Genomic DNA, 23799 nt, shown 5'->3' with positions numbered 1-23799 from the left:
TACCAAAGCAACTCTTGAAGTTTAATTGTCGCAGGGAACAACATTTTAATGTAAAATACTAAAATGTCCCTTTTGAAATACAAAACGCATATCCGCTATCTTAAGTACTAGGCATCACTGTAACCCGCTGAGCAACTCAGTGGCGGTTGCATTGCAATAACCTCGTCACAGATAAACGCCAAAACTGAATGATTATATCCAACAAAGAGATCAAAGAGAATCCAAGAAGCTTACAACCCATTTTGCGAAGAGTAAAAAATGTTTTGTTTTTCTTTCTTTCTTTACATGCCACGGTATACCTAAACAGCATCCCATCATCTTCTTCTTTAACTGCCTTTCTGATTACAGGGGCGGGTGTTGGTACGGTACCTAAACAAAAGCATTTATTTCACATCTAACCAAAGGAACCAAGATCAAATCTACTGACAGTACTAATAACATCTATATTATAGCCCATTATTACTATGATTCCTTTTTGAGCTCTGATTCTGATTCTGATTCTGGCAATTCCTACACAATTCCCTTCTTTCACCATCCAATTGCCAACACAGACAAACGGGCCGAGTTAACACACTACCGAATAACTGGCAAGAAGAGACTGGTTGTTGTAGTCTTGACTCGGCCGAGTTGGCGGAAGAAGTCTGAGTGGGAGCTAGCCCTATAGTTAAGTCCAAGTTTACATCTTGATCTTGATGACTCTCCCTCTTCTGTTGCTGCTGCTGTTGTTCTTCATCAGTTGTCATGCTGCTGCTTGTACAGTTATTTTCTTCAACAGAAGTAGTCTCTGTTTTCTTGGGATTGAAACTTGAGTACTGACTGCTATGAAAATTGTTATTGTATTTGAAATCAAGCTGGCTTTTTAAGAGACTGATTTCGGCTAGTGATTGAGGTGGGGTGTTTTTGAAGTCCAACTGGGTGGCTTTGGTGGTGGCAGAGGTGGTAGTTTTGATGGTGGCAGTGGTGGTTTTCTCATTTAGAGGTCTGTGTGTATGTGGGTCAATGCCACGGCTAATCAGCTTTCTCTTGATATGTGTGTTCCAGTAGTTCTTTATCTCATTATCTGTTCTTCCTGGTAATCTTCCAGCAATTAAAGACCATCTGCGAGTAATTAAAATTTAGTTCATAATTAAAATGACTAATCAAGAAATTACTCCATTGAATCACCAGAAACAAGAAAGAAAGTTTGCACTTTTAGCATGAAACCCAGAAAAAAGACTCGTTTTCTTTCTTGTTTTTGGATTTAACTTTCAAGTAGTATAGAGGCTTACTTGTTGCCTAGCAAGCTATGGAGCTTAATAATAATCTCATCTTCTTCGTCAGTAAAATTCCCTCTTTTAAGATCAGGCCTCAAGTAGTTTATCCACCTCAATCTACAGCTCTTGCCGCATCTAAGCAATCCTATATAAACACACAGAAAGCAAGAATTAAGAAGAGCTGAAGAGGGCGAGAATAGCTTAGATAAGATAAACAAGAACAACCTGCTAATTACCACTCACCAGCAGCTTTAGGTAGAGAGCGCCAGCAACCTTCACCATGGACCCTGATATAGTCCATTAGGCGCTGGTCTTCCTCCTTAGTCCAGGCACCTTTGTTGGTGTGTTCTTTTTCACAACAAGGTGAGCGACCCATGAATAGTAGCAGCAATAGCAATAATCCCTCTGATCTTCTTTGAAATCTAGATACGGGGTGGGATATCGAGAGACACAAGAAGGCTGCTAGCTTCAGCTCAGCCCCACAGATAAACTGTGGGCCGCTTCACCCTTTCGAAACCAGATAACAAGTAGGAGGTGGTAATTACCTGATTGAACAGACAGAGAAACAAGCTTTTGACAAGAAGAGACAGAGACAGGGAGAGAAAGAGGGGGAGTTTGGTTGAAAATTGGAAGAAGTAGGAGAGGAGAGGAGAGGAGAGGAGAGGATATATATATGTAGAGTAGGAGGAACAGGAGAGGAGAGAAACGAGCGAAGAAGCAAGAGACTCGATCGATAAGGGGAGAGAGGGGGTGGATTTGACCAAGTTGGTGAGAGAGACAAGTGGTTACAGATAGGGCTGGATTTGGTAGGTAGCTCTACTTTTACGTCAGATTCGGTCTCTCCTTGTTTTGTTTTAGCAAAGGGAGAGAGCTTCTCTCTTCCCCTCTCTTTCAAATCAAGGAGTGGAGTTGTACACAAATTATAAATTAAAATGCATCTACCACTCGCATATAAAACCGAGCTTGTTTCGTTTTGTGATTATAATTATTTTTTAAATATTTTTTGTGTTAAAATATATATTAATAATATATTTTTATTTTTTAATTGAGTTTCGTAAAATATTGTTTTCATTTGTGTATCAAAAGTGCTTTTAAAAAAAATTAATAATTTTTTATTTGCTTCAAATTAATATTTTTTGTGTGTTTAAGATCATTTTAATGTATTGATATCAAAAATAATTTTTTAAAAATAAAAAATATATTATTTTGATGTATTTGCAAGTAAAGAACAATTTAAAAAGCAATCAAAACAATACAACTACCAAACATTTTATACATGTTTTTCATTGCACATAAACTTCAATCATAATTTTTATCAAACATGTATCTAAATCCAACTAACCACACCTAACTATATTTTTTAAAAACTTATTTTTTTTCAAATTACAACCATAAAAATTACCTCAAAAACAAACATAAAGATTTTTTTGAAACTTCCCTGTTAAAGTCTCCTAAAAGGCTATCTCCTCCTTTTTTTTTTTTTCTTTTCTTTTTTCCTTGTTTGTTTTTCATTTATTACTTTATTTTTTTTTTATTCTTTACGGTTTTAGATCATGTACTGTATTAATTTATACAGTAAATTCCTATAATAATAATAAACCTACTGATCCACGTGAATTAGATAAAAGTTTGTGTTGGTTTTGAGTGGCAGAACATGCAAGTCTTCTTTCGGTGTTTTACATGTATAAATGAGTTCTAATTTCAGGCTGCTTGCAATAAATCAATCTATAATTGAATTTTATGACATCCACCGAACTATATTTTGTCTTTGTTATTGTTTTTTAAATATTTTTTATGTTTTAAAAATTTATTTTTAAAATAACCTTTTCAAAGCAATTTTAAAAATATAAAAAATATTTTAAAATAAAAGTTTTTTTAAGAAAAAACACTATTTAAGTTTGTTGGAAACATCTGCTGTACTCGAAATGTGTCATTAACACGTCAAGACATTAATTAAGTTCGGTTTGGGCCTCGCCGTCCCAAGACGTCCATGTGCGTCTGGAGGGTAAAGGTTGGGTGTGTAATAAATGTCTCATCGCTCCAGTCACCAATTTATTGAAAGGCCGCTTTTGCCTACCTGTGTTCTTCGTCTTCTTCTTCTTTTCTATCTTTGCAGTGTCAAAGCAAATCTTCGTCGGAGGAAAGATGGTCCTCCTGCATATCGGACACGCTCCCACTCATAAGTCACAAAGGCAACGACAGTGCCTTTAAATGAATGTGCCCTTTGCAGCCTGCAAAATGGGCCATTTGTGTGCTCAAATCCTCGAATATGCTCCTGTGCTTGCAATTCCTTCTTCGTCTTCTTCTTCTTCTTTCCCCGGCCCAGTTAGCAATGGCCAAATCACTTTCAAGCAATTTGTTTGCCTCCTCCCTGTTGGACTGAGGGTCAGATTCCATTCCACCTGATCCAATGTGTTGCCCCTTGCTATTCTTATCCATGAAAAAAGATTAATAATGTATTGCTGGCTGGTATTCAACCACTTGCGATGGTTGGAAACTTGAAATGAAATATGGATCTAAAAAAAACGATAAGCTTAGAAGTGCAACAATGTGACGAAGCTGAAAGTCGCATTATTTTCTTATGCACAAGCATGCCTGAAGAATGCTTTTAGGTGACTGTGACATTAAACATGGAACCTTTCAAAATAATATAAAACTATCAAGAGCGGCGAGTCAAAGTCCGAAGTTCATAAAGGAAAGAAAGAAAGCAGAATTACCAGCCTCGGTTGTTTGTGCCCTTGGACATACAGTGATGTGCTATTTTTACCATTACAGGGATTAATACACAAGCAAAACTGGTAGGAAACCAGTATTTCAAATGCTAATAAGCATTAAATAACAAAATATTTAAACAGCAGGAAAGACAGATCTCAATCAAAATACAGAGACTGAAAACATTTGTAGTAAAATGCAAAGTTGCCTACACAACAGAACCTAAATCTCAATCACAGGGAAGATCACTGTTTAATGCTGAACTGGCAAGGCATCCCATACAAGTCACAAACAACTTATTACAATCTTACCACTGATTTATTAAATCAAATTTCAGAAACTAAAGATATAACCAGTAACAGTATAGTAATTACACTAACAAAACATTGTGAATGATAGGGATATATGGCATCGATATTCCATCAGTTCCAAATCAATCAGAAGCATTTATACAGGTTCAATCCCATTTAACATGACCTAAAACAAGTATTCTCTCAATAATCTTCACATAGATACGATCATCAATATCACATAACACATAACCTAGAAAGAGAATGATGTACCTAAGTAACGAGCTTCATCTTGCCAAGCATCACATTCACTGCCTGCAGATTCCATGCCTTTCAATCGGAACATGGATGAGATTTGGTTTGGTTCTCTCCAGTCTTACCCATCCATGTACTGCATACGTTCTCTCTTTAAATCTTCATGAGTCAGTTGTAATGATGTCAGCCCTCTTTGAGGGAATGCAGCCATGTTGATCCACTGAATGAACTCTCTATTAGCAGTGGAATAAAGCTTTTAAAGCATCACCAAACCACTGAACATTGCACTTATAGGGCTCTGTTATGAATGTTTTTGTTCCACTTGAAGCATTAAAATAAATAATGGCAATAGCTGTGGGTCTGCAGCTCGAGTGGAGGGATTTTGTGATGGTGGAAATAGGAACAGATGGTCAATGGGATCAAGACAATAATGACAAATCATTTAGCAAAGGAGTTCAAATGCTCGGGATGAACATGAAACTCTAACCTAAGAAAACAATATCTACCACTCAGCTTCCTTCTCTAAACCAGCATGTGGCAATCCAAATCGAAGACATTTAGGATCAGACTTGGATTGTCACAGACGGATACTTATTGAAGGAGAATCCATTCCTTCCAGGCTGACAATAACAAACCAGTTGGTGACTGTCCGACTCTAAATGGTCTAAATCTTAAGCAACTACATCGATAAATCTTGAATCTATATGCGACTAGAACTATCTGAGTTAGTTACATTGCAAACTTGTCACAGACTGTAAAAACTCTATGCTTGAGAAAATGCTAGTATCTACTATACCGATCAAACTCAATAGTCGCTGACACTAGCTTATACCCTCACATCATATCAGAAGCATCATTAACTACAAAATGAGAACCTTGCAGGTGAAGAGACTAAAATTTTAGGAAACGAACACGATAATCAATACATGCATGCATGCATGCATACATACATGTATTTATATGTATATATATGTATGTATTTAAAAAGTTAACAAGCAGAGTATATCCTACAAGTTCAACAAAGTTGTAATAACTCGTAAAGCTTTAGCCTGTAAGCTTATATCCAATTTGTAACCATTGACAATGAATATAGTTCAATTGTAATCCAATTCATACATCTTAATACGAAAACATGTTTCCTTAGAAAATCAACTTAACCCTTAGCTGAACCTCGCAACCAGATTCTCCTAAATATATTTTGCTATGTTTAGAAGCAATGAACAAAAAGAAAAGCAGAAGGGCAGGCTACTTTATTGCATGACAGAGCTTTGCATTAATAACTTCAACATACATTAGACAAATAAGTGGAAAACATAACAAGCCACAGATTTGACATTCAATAAGCATGCCAAAAACATATGACTATCTCAATATAAAATACAAAATTATCGTTTAATGAAAATTCAAGTGAATAATCACAATCCATTTATTCTACATAAAAAAAAATAACAACATTGCCTAGACACAATTCCATGTCTCATGATCAAATAATTACCTTTAACCCAATTTTCCCATATCTGTGACAAAATTAAATCTCAAAGTTCTCGTTTTCTTTTGTTAAATAAAAAAATCACCTACAAAGCTCACTTTTCTTCCTCGTTGGACTCTGATTTTTGCGCTGCAGCAGCGGCTTCCTCCTCCTTTTCCTTCTCCAATTGCTTAACAGCCTCTTGTTCAGCAGCCTTCTCAGCCCTCAAAATAGGCTCATAATAATCACCATGAGCCTCCATACACAACTTCAACGCACTAGTAATTTCAAAGCACTTCTCCACAATATCTTCATTCTTTTCCTCCACTTGTTTAATACAGTCTTCCCATGCTACAAATGCGTCCTTGCAACCACCTCCTTTCATGAACAAACAAAACCCACACTCCCCTTCCTCTTCTTCCTCTTCTTCCTCTTGATTTCCAGTCATGGGTGTATTCGTTTGGTCTGTTTCTTCAAGGGTTTTGGTTGAATTCAATGACTCTATGGCTTCTTTTGATGCTGGATCATCAAAGGAGGGTTTTGCTTCTTCCGGGGTTTTAGGATCTGAAGAGGGCATGTTGGGTTTTGATCAATTTAGGGTTTTGAGAATTTGCAAAGAGGAGGGTTTTTGCCTTTTCTTGATGAATTGGTTTGGATGGAACTAAGGAAGGAAGGAAACTTCAATGGCTGCTTTAAACCTCCTAAAAACCCTTTGACCCCATGTAGAGAAGATGGTCAACTGGACTGGGTCTTTCTGAACGACCTGTCGTTTAAGCCTTTCGTGACCGGTTTTTAAACGGTTTGTCGGTAGCTTTGGTTTGGGTTGTTTGGCTTGCTGAATTATAGTGAACTAGTTTTATAAAAATTTCCAAGTTAATTTCTAATATAATAAAATAATGTTTATATTTTTAAAATATAATGATTTTTTTAATTTAAAAATACTGACATATTATTTATCCTTTGGGTAGAATTTTAAGTCAATTTCTAATGTGAAAAAAAATACATTACGGATATGTTTTCATATTTTATAATTTTTTTAATTAAAAAATAAAAAAAATAATTTTTTAAAATTTATAAAATAAACTAAGAAATATATGAATAGATAAATAAAAAAATATTGTTAACACTAATAAAATACTAAAATAAGAAGCTAATCTTAATAATAGAAAAAAAAAAAAGATAGATGTACATAAAAATATTTTATATGAATTGTTTTTTATTTTAAAATTTATTTTTAATATTAGCATATAAAAATATTCAAAAATAGAAAAAGATTAATTTCAAATAATTTAATTTTTTTAAAAATCCAATTAAAACATTATCCCAAACAAACAAAGTGTTTAAATAAAATATTCTTTGAACATATGCCCCTGACTTCTCTATTTTATTCTATATTATATTAATAATAATAGAGATAATTTGTATATGAAAAAATTATTTATAAATAAAATTTTCATAACAAAATGTTATATAAGTTGATATGTTAATTGTCAAGAGCGTGTTTGGCAGTGTGGTAGCGGTTGCTTTTCAAATAGTCTTTCATACCGAAATACATGTTAATGATGTTTTTTCATTTTTAAAAAATTATTTTTGACATCAGCACATCAAAATGATCCAAAAAGTACAAACCACACTCAATTTTAGCAAAAAAAAAAATTCAAAATTTTGCAAAACACAACCCCAAACACTACCTAAATAGTTAAATACATGGATCTCAAGAATGATAAATGATTGATCTTTCATGAAAAAATAACAACCACAATTGTTTGTACACAAATTTATTCTTATAGCATCACTCTTTGCAAATTGCAATTATATATGAGATTTGGGAATAAATGTCAAGATTAGCTCTTTTATTATTACAATTATGCAGTCCTACCCATGAAGGATGACCAAATAATTAAAAAGGTATTTTTTTAATTCAAATTTTGAGATAACCATTTAGGAAAAAAAAATTATTATCTCACAAATCATCGTAAATTAAAATAATTAAAATTTAAAAAATTTTAATTTGAATATCATACTTCTTCTTCTTTTCTTTTCTTTTTTTTTCATCACAATCAAACCTATTTGAACCCAAATTAAAACCAAAATGCATATTTTTTTCAAATGAATGGTTGAATTGAAAGATAGCAAACTAAAGTGCAAAGAGTAGGTCAAATAAATGATGTTTTAGAATTTCATTTGAAAAGTTCAGTATAGTTCCCCATCTTTTTTAGCTATTAGATAACCAGTCCTTTTAGTTTTCTAAAATTCAATTTTAGTACCAAACTTCATTTCTATTATTTTTCAGTTTTTTTTTTTTTTGTTAGAGGAGATAAATAGATTTGCTAGATTTAGCATAAAGAGAGAAATTTTTTGATAGTGATTTTTCTAGACACAAAAAATAGTTGATTTTAGTGTGAATGAGTTCCATTTCATGAAGGAAGTTTGAACTAGATGTTTTTTTTTTCTTTGCTTTGTTTGAGGAGGTAGATCTAACTATATGATTTATTTTGGCTTCAAGTTAATTTTTATTTTTTGAACTACATTTTGGGTTTTTTTTTTGTGGTCATGGATAAGTTCATTAAAGTATTTTGGGTTGTTTTCTAGATGTTTGAATCAAAGATGGGTTAAAAACTAGTTTTTAAATTGAAAAAAATAAACCCCTGATTTTTTTGGTGACCCATGTCATTGGCATTTGCATAAAACAAATAATGTTTCGTCTATTATTTTTTTTTAAAAAAAAAAGGATAAAAAGACATGTTGCTTGTCCTTTTAAAAAAATATAAGACAGGCCTTGGCATGTAAGGTGGGCTATTTTTTTAATGCATGGGCCCACACCTCTTTTTTGTTTCTATTGGTTTTAGAAAAAAATTGATAAAGCAAATCATTACATTCAATTGAATTTATTTTTTAATAGCAAGCTTTAACAGGTTAATCTATAACATTTTGGTATTTGCTTTTTGGTTTAATATTTTTGTCCCTAAATTGAAAAAATATATATAATTTCACCATATGTTATTGATAATTAATTTTTTTTTCTTAACTCAAGCCTAAAAGAAAGCAGTTTCGTCATTTGTTGTCAATAATCTATCATTTTTATCTTGTTCCCATGTGCCTATCACGATTGGTTTACTTTAAAAATATGTTGTTTTATACAAAAAAATATTATCGTATAATTAAATAAAAAATAATCTCTAGAATAAAAAATGTATTGAATCCTATGACGTGCAAAACTTTCATCGCGAGTTTATTTGATTGACTTGAGTTCATTATGTTCATTTTAATCAAATGTTGTTTTCCATCGAATTTATTTTTTAACATTAAGTTAATTCATGATTGAACTTTTCAATTTATTTTTTTTTTCTTAAATTATTTCTGCATGTTTTGCAAGTTATCCCAAATTAATTCAAGTAGAATCAAATATTTTTCCATCTAGTATTAAATACCATTTAATTTATAGTTAAAATTTATTTTTAAAAAAGATATATTATTAATATCTAAATATTTTTTTGTGCTAATTTTTTTTATTATTATAACCCGCAATATAGCACTGGAAAAATTGCCAGTTAAAAACTAAATATACGCATTATTTTTCTTGCTCCTTCTCTGCATGGATTGACAGGTTATAAGAGTTCAATGGGAAAATAGCAGAAAGCAAGATTAATATTAAAAAAGTATTTTATTTTTAGTTTTTTATAAATAAGAGATTTAGACCCCGAACATCTGTTAGAATGACGGGATTCTAATGTCAATAAAATTACAGCTCATTGACAGATGTGTTCTTTTCATTTATAGAAAATCTTTTTAGAAAAGATAGAAAATAAACCAACAACATCTCAACATTTGATTATTTTATATACAAGTATATTTTAACAATCAAGATACTAATTTTATATTATAAGGAAGTCTATTGGATAACATTTTAAAATATAGTTTAAGATATTGTTTGATGTTATAGTAGTAATATTTTTTAAAATTTATTTTTAATATTAGAACATCAAAAACTATTTCAAAACACTAAAAAATTATTATAAAAAACTATTAAACAAAAACGATCTAAATTTTATCAGTCCAGCAAAGTTATCCGATCCAATCTCTTTCCATTTGTGTTTTAAAACCGCATCATTGTCATCGTTATAGAGCTGTACAAGGTATTTGCTTCAATTTTTAATATTCATGGTTTTTATGCCTGGTTTGCTGATGGTTTAGTGTATGTTTGAAATTAAGTAATTTTTATGTTGCGGTTTAAAAAGTAATTAAAAAAAATGGTAGGTCAAGTTTCTTTAATTTTCATGTCTCTTTTAATTTTTAATGGTACGTCAACATTCAGAAGATTGACATACGTCAAGTTTCTTTAAGTTATTCAAAAGTTTTTATATATAAGTTTAATTACGTGTCATTTCTATTTCTATTATTTTCTTAATTGATTAATTTTTTTTTATAAAATTATAAATTTATGTGATTTAATTTAGTATTTTTTTCAAAAATCAAAAGTATTTAAAAATTTAAATTCAATATGCATCAAGATATAAATATATTCTTTAAACAAGTTAATTACCTTTTGATTTTAGTTTTTAATATATATATATATATAATTAAATATCTATCAATAAAAAAAATTAAACATTGATATTAAGTTAGGAAACAATATTAAAAGAATCTTATAAAATCTGCATTAAGTATTTTTCATAGGTTTGAGATATATTACTATTCTGATTTAAACACAATAAAAACAATACAAATGAGCATATGACAACATACAAACGAGATTACGCTAAAGAATAATATTAGAGATAATTAAAGCTTTATGAAAATTTCTTTATTTAGTGATATGACATCATGCAATTGGAATTTATCAAGCACTCAATTTCATAATTATAATTATCTCATTAAATGTGATAAGATATACATCCCATGATTTGAAATTTCTTCCTTTGCCACGTCATTTAGTAATTAAGAAATAGTAAAAATATTTAATACCCTTATCATTACTTGTTTATAATATAATCAAATCACTAGACAATTAATCATATTATATTAACATATATATGATTCTCATTTAAAACAAATAAGGAAATTTCTCTGCATAATCTTATCCATTTATTAAGATTTATCTCACATAATGGATGGATAAGATTTGTGTTTGCGAGTGTACAAATGCCTATTCGAAATAAGAATGCCTATTCAAAATAAGAATGGAAGTGGAAATTTCTTGGCATAATGTTTTGTTTAAAAATGTAATTATGATTAATTTTTTAAAATATTTTTTATATTAAAATATATTAAAATAATTAAAATAATATTTTTTTAATTATTTTTAAGATTAACACATTAAAATAATTTAAAATATATAAAAATATATTTTTTAAAAACATGGCACAACCGTTTCTAAAATTATAGTATTATGTTTTTCAAGGACTAAAAACTACAAATAAAGAAACCAGAGTTTTTTAAACCCTAAAATTATAATTCTAAATAATAGAAAAAAAAACTCTAAACTGAAAATTTATTAATATCAATTATCTGAATAATATGAAATCTTTATTTGTAATAGCCTACATGTTTTTAAATAAAACAAATATTCTAATTAATAAAATCATAATCAATTTGAAAATTCTAATCTAAATAAAAATAATAATTCATAAACAACTAGACAAATAAAAACTTTCAGGTTTAATTTATACATGAAATTAAACTTAGCTAGTTTTCATTGTAGAATCGAGTCCTTAGAATGTGTTGATCAAATTTCAACCAAATATCAATTTTTGTATTATCAAAATCTAAACAATTAAGGAAATGATACAATAAAGAAATTATGATAAAAGATATTGTACCGTGTTATTTCCTTAGTCGCAAAAAATCAAAGCTGGCATGATATGCATCTAATTCCCCTAATTTTAACACACACAAATGCTATAAATAGTGCCTAAAGTTATGTACTTTTTCCAATACCTTTTATTTTATTTTTCAGTGCTTTCCTAGTCATCTAGTTATTACTATATTCCTTTTCTTTTACTGAGTAATCACAGTTGAAATCACCAATGATGGATCGTGTTCATGGCCGTGAACAACGAGCTCTTCATGGGCATGATTCTTTTCTTTATTCTCTGTCACCATAAATTTGGATGTTTAGCTTCAAATATTAGTATATGAACACGAGGGTGCATGGTTGGAATCGCTATAAATGGATCGTGTTCATGGCACTTCATGTCTTCTGTGGCAATTCAAGTTACAGGGTAGATGAAATGCCATGAACAACGATCTCTTTATGGGGTTGATTTCTTATCCTTAATTCTTTCACAAGTTCTTGAGAATTGTTTGCTGTAGATGGATGTTGTTCATGGCATTCCATGTATTTTATAGTTCGATATTATTAATAATAATATATGATATATAGAATGTCATGAACAAGCATCTCTTTATAGATCGCCTTACAGATCCAGTTTAATCCAGGAGACGAATCATAATGGTTCACCAGGTGAAGAAATGAATTCCTTCTCTCTATTCAGTATTCACTCCCTCACCATATTTTACTGCTCCATTCGGCACTGCAACTTGCAGTATTCATTCACTATTTATATTCTTACTTTCTTATCTCCATATGATCCTTATCAAGGGAGGAAATAATGCGACTCGCTTTAATTTCCTTTTTCAGAATATAAATTCTATAAAGGTTTTGTTCTGTCTGCATCATATAATTATATATTTTCTTTTCTTTTCGAACATGGCAGCCAAAGCCTTTTGAAGGTCTAGGAACTGGCCAAGGCATTGCAATTCCTAGAATATGTGATTTCGAGTAACGTTTCCTTGCAAGAATTAAGGAGACCTTTTCTTATATTCTTATGTTCTTGTTTTCTATTAATGTATAAGCAAGATTTAAGATAAAAACCATTTCTAAACTGGACACAGTCGTGTTATCTTTGCGCTGGCCTGTCCTGTCAAGATAGTTCAACATTATGAACTCTGTATCTTACAGCTCAACTCCTGCAGAATCTCCTGTGTCAATCTCATCATGATGCCACTCAATTAGTAACAAGGTTTTCCACCCATCATGATTTTATATGCCTGCTTCAAGAATTTTAATGGCGCTTGTGTTCAGACTTTAGAAGAACAATTTAACATCAATGAAGATATTGGTGGGGGGGTTTCCTGTTTTTACATAAAATACTTTCTTGAGTCTTTTCACCATAATTTGAAGTCTGATTAATCGACATTAAACTGTTTTTATTGTAACTTGAGATTAAAGGCCAAACTGCAGAGAACAAATAACCAAGATGACAAAAAAACAGTCAAGCACAACCAGAGAATCATATTTTGCCAATCCAATAATAATTCTGGATTTCAGCCAGATGTACAAAATTATACCATCTTGGCAATAAATACTTTACAATTATGCTGTGTAACATAAATTACTAATATGGTTCTTTGAAGAAGACAACAAAAATGAGGCAACCAATTGAGAAGAGTATGATAAAAATATCAAACGTAAGAGCTGACATTGCTTGATCACTTAGACCCATGTTTCTTCCACCAAGACGATCAACCATGTCCGGTACAGATTCATATCTGTTTATTTCTTGTTCATAAGGATCTTCCAATCTCATCCTCATTTTCTCTGCTTGCCGGCTTGCAGCCTCTTGAGCTAGTGTCCAATCATAAAATTTGCGTTTCTCTTCATTGCTTAAGATATCATAAACTTCTCTTAGTCTCATGAACTTTTCTGAAGCTGATTTCAGTGGAAGTGAGGTTGTGTCTGGATGGTACTCCTTCGATAGCCTCCTGTATGCGGTTTTAATCTCCTCCATATCAGCATCTGCTGATACGCTCAAGAACCTGATGATCATTTGCAATTGGCATGTTAGTGCTACTTACTCTGGTTTTATGGATATATATGAATTAACAAGTGCATTGAAGGAACCCAGAAATACATGTGCTAAATCCATAATTTGCAAAGTAAATACAAGAATGAATCACATTTTTAATCAAGTTCAAAAACATCCATATCGAACGTCATGTCTAAGAACTAAACCCTCGACTACGTAACTAGATGAATAAATTCAATCGAAAAGTGATAAAAAGAAAGTCTTTAGACTCCCTTTGAATTAAGGATGCTCAAGAACACTCACTGGTAATGAGAATCAGAAGAATCATTGAGCAGATCAGCAAACCTCTTTCCCAACATATCGTTCTGCTCATCTTCTGCTTGCTTTGTCTGCTCTGAACTAGTACTACTTCCTCCAACCCACCCTTCATCTTCGTTGTCCCAATGAATTCTTGTATCAACCCCTGGTGGTGCTCTTTGGGGCTTCTCTGGGCCTCCTTGTTCTGCATAAACACCAAAAGCACTCCCTCTGTTGCCTGTTCTTCCTGGTGGAGCTTTTCTTATCAACAGATGTTTTTTTCTACGGTGGCCACTGCCGTTTTGGGTCCTGAGAAAGAGAGAAAACGGAGCTTGAGTGGCAGTTGTGGAAGCCATGAAAGAGAAGAAAGACCAGTATGGCTTGTAAAGGTAAGGAGAGAAGCTGCTTCCATGACCTCACATTCCTGTGGTTCAGGGCGTTGATTAAGGCCACCTTGGCCTGTTGTTTGTTTTCTGCTGATATATAACAGGACCACTATGTCCTTTGTGTCATTTGCATTTTCTAATTTTTGGCGACCGGAGAGATAATAGTTATATGAAAGTGATGTTTTGGAGTCTATTAATGATTATTTTTTAAAATATTTTTTATTTGAAAATATATTAAAATTATTTTTTTAAATTATTTTTAACATCAGTATATTTAAATAATATGAAAACATCAAAAATAAATATTTGAATTAAAAACAAAATTTTAAAAACATTCAAATTTAAATTGTGCTTTCATGTTAGCGGTCAACGACAACCAACAATATGTTTGATTCCTAAAATAAATGAGTTTTGTGTTATGGATGCACCAAAAAATTAAGTTTTAAATGCAAGTATCGTGTCTCCATGTTATTTTTAGTTGGGATTCATAAAAAAATACCTAGCATGTCTTCAACCATTAGCCTGAAGTTACCAGAAAGTCCCCACTAGTCTCCTTCTTCCATAATGCAATGACTAATTAGTTTTTGTCTTTTTTATGATGCTTCCAGAATGGGTTCTAGCAATTTTTTGTAATAAATGTAATGGGTTTTTTTTTTCCTTTTATGACATCTGATAGATTTAAAACTATTTTATCATTTATTTCAAATGAATGTAGTTATTGAATCCATCGTTAAAATATTTACATTTGATGTCATATAGTCTTTATACAAGTTGATTATCTTTAGTTTATAGTCATGAAAAATGATTTTCACTGACAATTGAACTAGTCATTTCATGCACTACTACATTCAGTTTATCTATGTTCTATGTTTATCTTTCAGTAATATATTTCCCTTTAAATTATATGTTATAACTTTAAAAAACAAAGATGATAGTGCTTGACAACAATAGTTTATGCATTGGTATAATCCAATAACTATATTGATAAGTCTTTAATGTCAATACATTTGCATTATCTTTATCAAAATTAACCTGTATTTACATCGTAATAATGTTTGAATTCAGCGTGTAAGCACATAATTTCAGTGTCAAGTTTATTGTTTATGAAATGGATTTATTTTTATCAATGAATTGTATATCCTTTTATCTTAATCTCACTAAACTTACAGTAAGTGAACGCAATATTTCAATGTGTTTTAGTGTTCATTGATTTTATGTGCATATGGAATGATGAATCATGTTATGGATAATTATCATCAATATATTCATAACTATAATGTCATTTGCATAGTAAAATGTATATGAGAAACTTAACAAAGCATTACAAGTTGTCACATTGCATCAGTATTGCATAATAAAATGTAATGGCTATTATGCACTGTATTTACAAATTAGAGTACTACTGATAATAATTAATTAAACAAGGGTATCTATCACTAGAGATGATATCATTAGATTAGTTAGAAGAAACAGGAAATTAGACCAAGATGATTGCAACTTTGCAGGCCTATGAGAGGAGCTGTTGGAGTAATTGGCCTTCTTAATGCATGAACTTTTTGGTAAAATTAATAATTTTTCTAAGTTTTTTTTTTATTTTATTATTTAGTATAAGAATCTTAATGTTTGATGGATTCTATAATTAGTAATTAGATTTTTTTTTCTTTTTTAAAAATTAGGATATTGGCCTAAGGCTAGTATAAATATGGTTATTTATTTTATTTTTCAATAGGATTTGATATTTTGATAATTTAATAAATAGAATATTCGTTTTCTTTTATTTTTAAAGATTATCTATGATACCTAAGGTTTTTCTCAAGCCCTTATTTTCCTTTCAATTCTAATTATTCAGGTTTTTTACTACGTTAATTGATATGTATTGTACGTGTTTATAGTGAAGGATGGTTTTTTGATTGAGGAGATTCTATCCCAATAAGTTTTTGTTGGGCATGTTCATGGTAGATGATGGTTTTTGACTTGAAAGGCTCTCAAGATAGAATATGATGTTAAACATATTCGTAGTAGAGGAAGATGATTTTTTTCATCGAGGTTTAAACTCGTACTTAAAGATAGGTTTGTAACGTTGATCTAATATTTGATGAGTCAGGATTTGAAGGATCTTGAAAAGAATGATCACGACTCCACATCCAATTTTGAGATCCCCCGTCAACAACATAAGCAGAGAAGGCAACCTCATGATCGAGATAATTACCATTAAAGACTTAGGATTTTGGGTAGGACTCCTAGAGTTTATAATCACCCTACATGCTAAAGGATTTATGTATTGTTTTGATTAGATGGATAGGGATAGTTATTTTCTATCAATTTATGATATATATTTTTATGATGTTAATTATAGCATAAACAATGATAATAATAGGAAAGATGATGTCTTCATTAACAAGTTAGAGGTTGAATTCAAAAGGAACATGAAAGGTGCTCAGCAAAAGAAAATTATTAATTTAGTCTATATTGATCATTTTAATTACAAGTTTACTATTATCATAAAGGTATATTTGTTCAAGGATCGTATTGATATAACATGCATTGATGAAGCAAGTTTAAGATTTGCAATTCATTACTCTAAAATCCAATTAAAAAGATAATTTGCGGATTGATGTTTCTTATGCAAAATCTAACATGAAATGACTGAAATTGACATGTACAATTGTTATACACCTAAAACAAAGAAAGAAGAGGAGCTAAGGAGCCTTGGTTGAAAATCTACGAAATCGAGAACAAAAACATTTTGATTTTTATAATGAGGTCTTTTCAATTTAGGAAAAACTATTGCAGGAGCTTTTTAGAAAAAAAATTTAAAAAATTCTTATTTCTGTTTCTTTTATCTTATATAGTATAATAATCAAATATTAGATGGATTGTATAAATATTTATTATGATTTTGTCTAAGGCTAGAATAAGTAGGATTGTTTGTTCAATTTTGTTTTAGCAATTTTTGGTATTTTTATGAATTAATAAAGATATTATTCTTTTAAGCTTGTTTTCTTGATTATATGGCATTTAGAGTTTTTCTAGAGACCTCTTTGTTCAACTCATTCTAAGTTTTCTTTCCATTCTAATTAAAAATTACATGACATTTAGAGTTTTTTTCGAGCTGTTTTTATTTAAATATTCCAGGTTTTTCTTTCTATTTTAATTAATCAATATATATAAACAAAACTAATAAGCATCAGTAAAACATTATAGATCAAGACTCATTGCACTGTGGATTGCTACAGTACGATGATATTTTTTTCTCTATAGTGCAAGCTAATAAAGTGCAAATTAAGAGGTAAAATAGTATTTTCATGAGCTTTACTTAGCATTATCAAATTGATTAGGGTTAAATCAGTCTTTTCACTTTTTTAAGCACAGTAAAAATCGACAACTTTTTTTATGTTATGTTCTCTCTCTTCAATTTATGCACTAAACTATTCAATTTTTATAAGCAACCTTTTAATTTGTTTTTCCTTCAGATTTGGTTTCTATTCTTTTTATTACTATTTATTTTATTTAAAATAATTTATAAAATTAATTTTTTTTTCAATTTAATTCTTTAATTTTTTTATCTATCATATTTGATCTTCATTATTTTAATTGCTATTGTTTTTAATCATTTTCTTGATTATTTTATTTTTTTTAATTTTATCCCTCATTGTTTTATTTCATTTGATTTTTATATCAGATTTGTTCATTATTTTTTTAATTGTTATTTGTCTTGTTTTTTAATTTTGGATGAATGAGAATTCTGCTTTGTGATTTTTCAAGTTTGTCTTTTATAGGATAACCCGGTCTCATGATCCAAATCACAAGTTTGAAGATTAGTCTAGTTTGATTTCAGTTTTTTTATGTTTTTTTTTTTAAATTTGATTCTTTTTTCTATTTTATTATTCAATATTATATTATGGGGCTTTCAGTTTCATGAGTTTTGCCACTTTTTTTCTATAAAGTTATTTTGATTTCATATCTCAAATTATAGGGTAGTCAAGTTAAATCAAGTTAACTTGAATTTTTTTTATCTTTTTCTTTCAAAAAAAATAAATCAGTTCTGCCTTTTATTATTTTGTTTTGCATTTCTTTATTGAATTTTTTTTGTAGAAAATTATCTCACCCTCACAAGTAGGCCACGAGTTTAGCATGCTTGTTAGAGTCAAGGTTATATATATATATATATATATATATATAAAATGAATGTTTTTAATTCATTCTTTAGTATTTGATTTATTTGTAATTGAGCTTTGAATTTTTTTTCATTTGCTATTATTTTTTTTGCTGCTGGTTTATATATATATCAAGTTTATTGAATATTTTTTTTTTTTTTAAAAACATTATCATTGTTTGAGCATAATTTTTTATCTTAAAAAAAATTTAAGCAACACGGATCACCTTTCTAGTTCTACTATGTAAAATCATTTGCTGAAAATCCAAGAGAGAATCAAGGTACATTTGAATTTAGAGATCACCAGTAAATGGAACAAAACATTTCTATCATTGCAGTTGAAGAACACGTGTTAATTTAACTCTTATGTCTGTTTTGAATTATCTTTGAAAAGTTTTCATTGAGAGCTTGTACTCCCTCGAATCTTTCCAAATATCCTTTACCTCGAAGACTTTTTTTCAATTTTTATTATTTATTTTTCAATAATTAAATATTCTTTATTCATTTATTGCTATTATTGCTGGGTACTTGTTACATGTTGGATCCATCTTGGCCCGCGTAACTATGGACGGTGTCGAGACTTTACTAAAGACACGAGTCTCGGAAAGCTCAAGACATAAATTCACGTCTTTATTTTCTGGACTGAAATTAAGATGTGGGAGCGGGTCCTAGACCTGTATCCTAGAAAATTCAGAAAGTAAATTCATGATTTTTATACTTTAAATCAGTCATAATAAACCTGTAACTACATTAATTAATTAGAGTTAAACTAACTTAAAATACACAGTTAAACTCGTGACTTATGATGACATAATTGAAATAACTTTATAAAAAATAAAGAGAATTATAAAGTTATTTTAAAAAAAAAAAATATATTGACTTTTAAAACTTGTGATCCGAATCATTAGACTTGAAGTATCTAATTTGAAAAAATTTTGAAGTCCAATTTCTTTATCACTCATATATTGAAGGAATGAAATTGAAAAAAAAATCAATTATATTAATTTTTTTTAGAAAAAATAGTAATTAAAAGAACGATATTCAAAATTAAAATACAAAATAAACTTTGTATTTAATTGAATGGTGAAAATTGAAAAAATCAAATTTAATAAAATGACAAAATTTTAAAAAATAAATGAGGCTCAAAATTTACATAAAAAATAAAAAAAAAAAAAAAACAATGTTGTAATTAAAAAATGAAATTGAAAAAAATAATAACTTTTACAAAAGAACAAAAAGCAATTAAAAATTAAAACAATGATGACCAAATTGAAAAACATAATACCATCAATTTGAAATGAAGAGGGAAATTGAAAACCAATAAAACTTTTATAAAAAAACTAAATAAAAAATTAGAAAGTCAAAAAATAAAAACCAAATTAGAAAATACAATCTTTGATAAATTGGGATTCGTTGATGAAATTGAAAAAAAAAAAACTTATACAAAAAGCCAATACCAAAAAAAAAAATCAAAAGATATAAACTGAAAACCAAATACTCAAGAGGGTCAAGCTTTAATTTTCAGGGAATGAAAAAGAGAAACAAAAACTCATTGATAACAAGGTAGACCATCAGCATGGATATGTGCACACTAATAAAAAGAAAACAGAAAGAAAACATGATATGTTTCCAATAACATGATATAAATGTAATTTTAGATGTCAGGGGATGCCGGACACATCACTCGAAAGGCACAATCACCTTCCACTCGCCCCTAGACGTGCCCCACACACATTTTTGTTTTAGTTTTTTTCTCTTTAAATACAAAAGTTCATCAAAGCTAACTTTTTAATAATAAAAAAAATATATTATGAAAAGTCAAAAACACCCCCTCTACTCGAGCCTTAATTTTTTTTTTTAATATATTTTCACACACTTTTGACACTAGTTTAAATTTTTTGATCCTTGAATCAATTTATAAATGATAAATAACCAATATAAAAAACCTTTAATATCTTAGAAAATCAGTACAAAGTTTCTTTTTGTGAAGAGACAAAAACAATATTACCTTGTCCGATGAACAGTAACAATAGATGTAGAACTGCAGTGATGTTTTACGGCCAATTAGATTTGAGCAATTTTAGTCAACTTTCAGGTCTGACTTGGATGGAAGTGGAGGTGAGGTCCGCATATGGAGTGCTCAGGGTCTTATCAACAGTTGAGCAGGGATTCTCCTCCTTCATGTAGCATAGGGACAAACGACAGCATTTAAACCCTTACTTTTATTCCATCGACTATAACTTTCTACAGTCATGGCACTATTTATCAAGGATATTATACGTTTTTTATATTATTTCACTTTTAAAAATATATTAAAATAATATTTTATTTATTTATTAAAATAAAAGGACGGATTATAAGTTAACCATGGCTCTAAAATAATATTAAAATATTTTTATGTATATAAAATTCAAAAGTCTTTTTCGTAGCTTCTGTTTTTTTTTCACTTTTAAATAGCTTTTAAATCAGATTCACACAAATATACCAACAACTTTTTTCAATGATTCTTGACAAATAAAAGCTTATTCCCAAAAAAAAAAACAAAAAAACAATGGATTCTTTTTAAAATATTTTTCTCTTAAAATAATATTTTTTTTAAAATCAACCCATTTAAATAAAAAATAACAACACTGAAAATATATTTTCTATTTCAGAGTGTGAATATATTTTACTTCATACACAGTTTTAAAAATGTTTGTATAATTAAACACATGCTAATAAAAATCATTAAAAAAAAAAAACAATCTAAACCATGTTATGTAAAAATATCATTTTAATATATTTATCACAGGAAAAACTTCCACAGCAACTTATTCCTCAATCGAATTTTAAATAAATTAATGACAACAGGGTTACATTAATAAAAATAAATTTTATGACGAGAGAGGATATCCATTAAAGAACCAAAACTAAATTAACAATCAAGGCAAGGTACACATACTTTTTTAATTTAGTGAGCATTGTTCTAAATCTTGTATTTTTCTAAACATGTACACTTTATGAAGATAGGATAAGATTTCCTCCTGTCAAAGATTTCACACACAGCAGGTATGGAAGGCCATTTTACTTTAAATTACTCATCCAATCTCATGAGTTGGCTTTTGCTCCGATTTGGTCCCTTCTCTCTCTAACCCATCCTCACTCGTGTCTGCTTCTAATGAGCATTCAAAGAAACAAAAAAATGGTTTCTTTTTCACTTTTAGACCAACACAACAACCCTAATTCATTGTCTTAGTGTCCCCATTTGACATCACAGCCATGCTATGTTCCCAGTCCAATGAAATAGCTTAGGTTTTCAAGAGAAAAAAGGGCAAAAATCTTCACTGCCCATGCTCGAAACCATGATTCATGCTTTTCGACACAAAGCGGAGATTGTCACTATAAAAATCATGCATATATGTTTTCTAAAGTTCATACCATATTATCTTTAACTAAAAGCTTAGTCTCCGTTGTTTATTTTTCCTGGTGCGTGCGTGTGTATCCAATAATTGGTTCACATTACAGATTACTGCAAAGAAACATCGACAAAGCTAATCATCAGCATGTTAATGTCATTTTAGCCTCCTTTTCATGTCCTTCAACTAGATTACTCGCTAGATTAAGATGCTATTATACTAAATAAAGAAAAAAAATAGTAGTGATAATTGATTAGGTCTTAAAAAGAGAATACGAAAGAGACCACTGGAAGGAATTAAAGATCAAAGTGGAACAATAATAATTACTAGACTCCAACAGGCTGAGGAGGAGCTGAAGGCGGAAGAGGAGGAGGAGGGGCCTCGGCAGACACTGGTGGAACACCATCTCTACGGCGGTGGGCATTCTTGTTATTATGCATCCAAACCTTTAGCACGTTTCTTTTGATACCGATTTCGTTACAAAACTGATTAAGAGCCATGTCATCATGTTTTTGTATTCTCCACCCTATCTTCTCAGCAAACTCCAACATCCTCTCTTTTTGCTCCTGCGTGAACTTTGTCCTAAACCTCTTGTTACTGCTGCCAGAAGTACTCTTCACCATAAACCCTTTCCCCCCTGACCCCACCACATTCACCTCACCTCTCTCTGGCGTCTCTGACCGTCGATCATTATCAAGATCATCAAGACCGTCATCATCGTCATCATCGTCATGAGGGCGTGACATGAAATCATGAACCGGGTTCATGTTTTTAGTAGTGGGCGCACCATACAAGAGAAATTGCTGTGGTGGTGGAGAGAGGAGGAGTTGCTGTTGGTGCTGTCTTTTGGTACTACTTTCCCTTCTATGGAAGTTACGGTGACAACCACAGGCAGCGCAAGTGAGCCAATCACGAGTGCCATCGTCACCACGTGGCATGAACTCACCGCAACCGTCATTGGCATGGCCGCCAATGGAAGCAGCGTGGTTCCTCATGCATTCTTTGTACTTGACAACGTTTTTGCAAGGGTCTTTAGTAGCTTTGGGGTTGGAGATCATGGTGGTGATAGGTCTGGTGTGGAGTACTATGTCGACATCTTGGTCATGGACAGTTTCAGATTTGTGGTGTTGTTGTTGTTGGTAGGGTACAACACTCAGGTCCATTTTGGAAAGAGGGAAAGAGAGCTGTAGTAATGGTGTTTTTTTGTTTTTTGTTTTTGCTTGCTGGGTTAAGGCGATGGGGTTATGGTAAAGGGTGGATTTAGGAGAACTGGAGAAGCAGAGGGCAAGCTTAAGGTTTTGTTGAAGGAGATGGAAGAATGGGAAATTGGGAATGTTACGTTGATGGTTTTTTGTCAACTTGTAATAATCATGGCTGTGGAAGATAGCGTGAAATGAATTTAAGACAGGCATCACAAAAGAGTGAGTGAGCGAGAGAGAGAGAGAGAAGCAGAGTGGCGTCATAAGTTCAAGTGACTTACAGGTGGCAGTCAAGAATGTATGGGAAAGCTAGTATTCGTTTCTCATATTAGTACAGTAGTTATAACTACCAAGAAAAACAGTTTATTTTTTTAAAATGATGCAGGATTTTCTCTCATTATTTACAATTTAGATTTGAAAAATGAAAATAAAACCTTTCGGTGTTATTATAGCTGCCCTTAGATCTAATTTTTGGTATGAGAATATGATATTGGTTGTTTTTTAAAATATTTTTTATTTAAAAATATATTAATATTTTTTTTTTTTAAAAAGTATTTTTAACATCATCACATTATAAAGA

General features: G+C 30.5%; 4 protein-coding genes across 4 annotated transcripts; all 4 read right to left on the bottom strand.

Annotated features, from left to right (window-relative positions):
• Positions 1-240: 240 nt before the first annotated feature.
• On the bottom strand, positions 241-2028 carry LOC118035446 (transcription factor MYB8). Its single transcript, XM_035041019.2, has 3 exons — positions 1497-2028; positions 1269-1398; positions 241-1098 (listed from the first exon to the last, which is right to left on the bottom strand). The coding sequence occupies exons 1-3, from the start codon at positions 1627-1629 to the stop codon at positions 447-449; spliced, it is 915 nt and encodes a 304-aa protein (XP_034896910.1). The 5' UTR covers positions 1630-2028; the 3' UTR covers positions 241-446.
• A 3711-nt stretch (positions 2029-5739) lies between these two features.
• LOC118035448 (uncharacterized) lies at positions 5740-6717 on the bottom strand. Its single transcript, XM_035041021.2, has one exon. It carries the CDS (start codon positions 6553-6555, stop codon positions 6094-6096), a length of 462 nt encoding a protein of 153 aa, XP_034896912.1. The 5' UTR covers positions 6556-6717; the 3' UTR covers positions 5740-6093.
• Positions 6718-13252: 6535 nt separating this feature from the next.
• LOC118035449 (NAD(P)H-quinone oxidoreductase subunit T, chloroplastic) lies at positions 13253-14544 on the bottom strand. Its single transcript, XM_035041022.2, has 2 exons — positions 14090-14544; positions 13253-13796 (listed from the first exon to the last, which is right to left on the bottom strand). Exons 1-2 carry the CDS (start codon positions 14437-14439, stop codon positions 13376-13378), a joined length of 771 nt encoding a protein of 256 aa, XP_034896913.1. The 5' UTR covers positions 14440-14544; the 3' UTR covers positions 13253-13375.
• Positions 14545-22244: 7700 nt separating this feature from the next.
• Positions 22245-23425, bottom strand: LOC118035450 (zinc-finger homeodomain protein 2). Its single transcript, XM_035041023.2, has one exon. It carries the CDS (start codon positions 23181-23183, stop codon positions 22347-22349), a length of 837 nt encoding a protein of 278 aa, XP_034896914.2. The 5' UTR covers positions 23184-23425; the 3' UTR covers positions 22245-22346.
• Between the last annotated feature and the right edge of the window lie 374 nt (positions 23426-23799).

The sequence above is a fragment of the Populus alba genome, chromosome 13 (assembly GCF_005239225.2).
Source record: "Populus alba chromosome 13, ASM523922v2, whole genome shotgun sequence".
NCBI classification, from domain to species: Eukaryota; Viridiplantae; Streptophyta; class Magnoliopsida; order Malpighiales; family Salicaceae; genus Populus; species Populus alba.
This window is presented reverse-complemented; position numbering and strand designations above follow the sequence as displayed.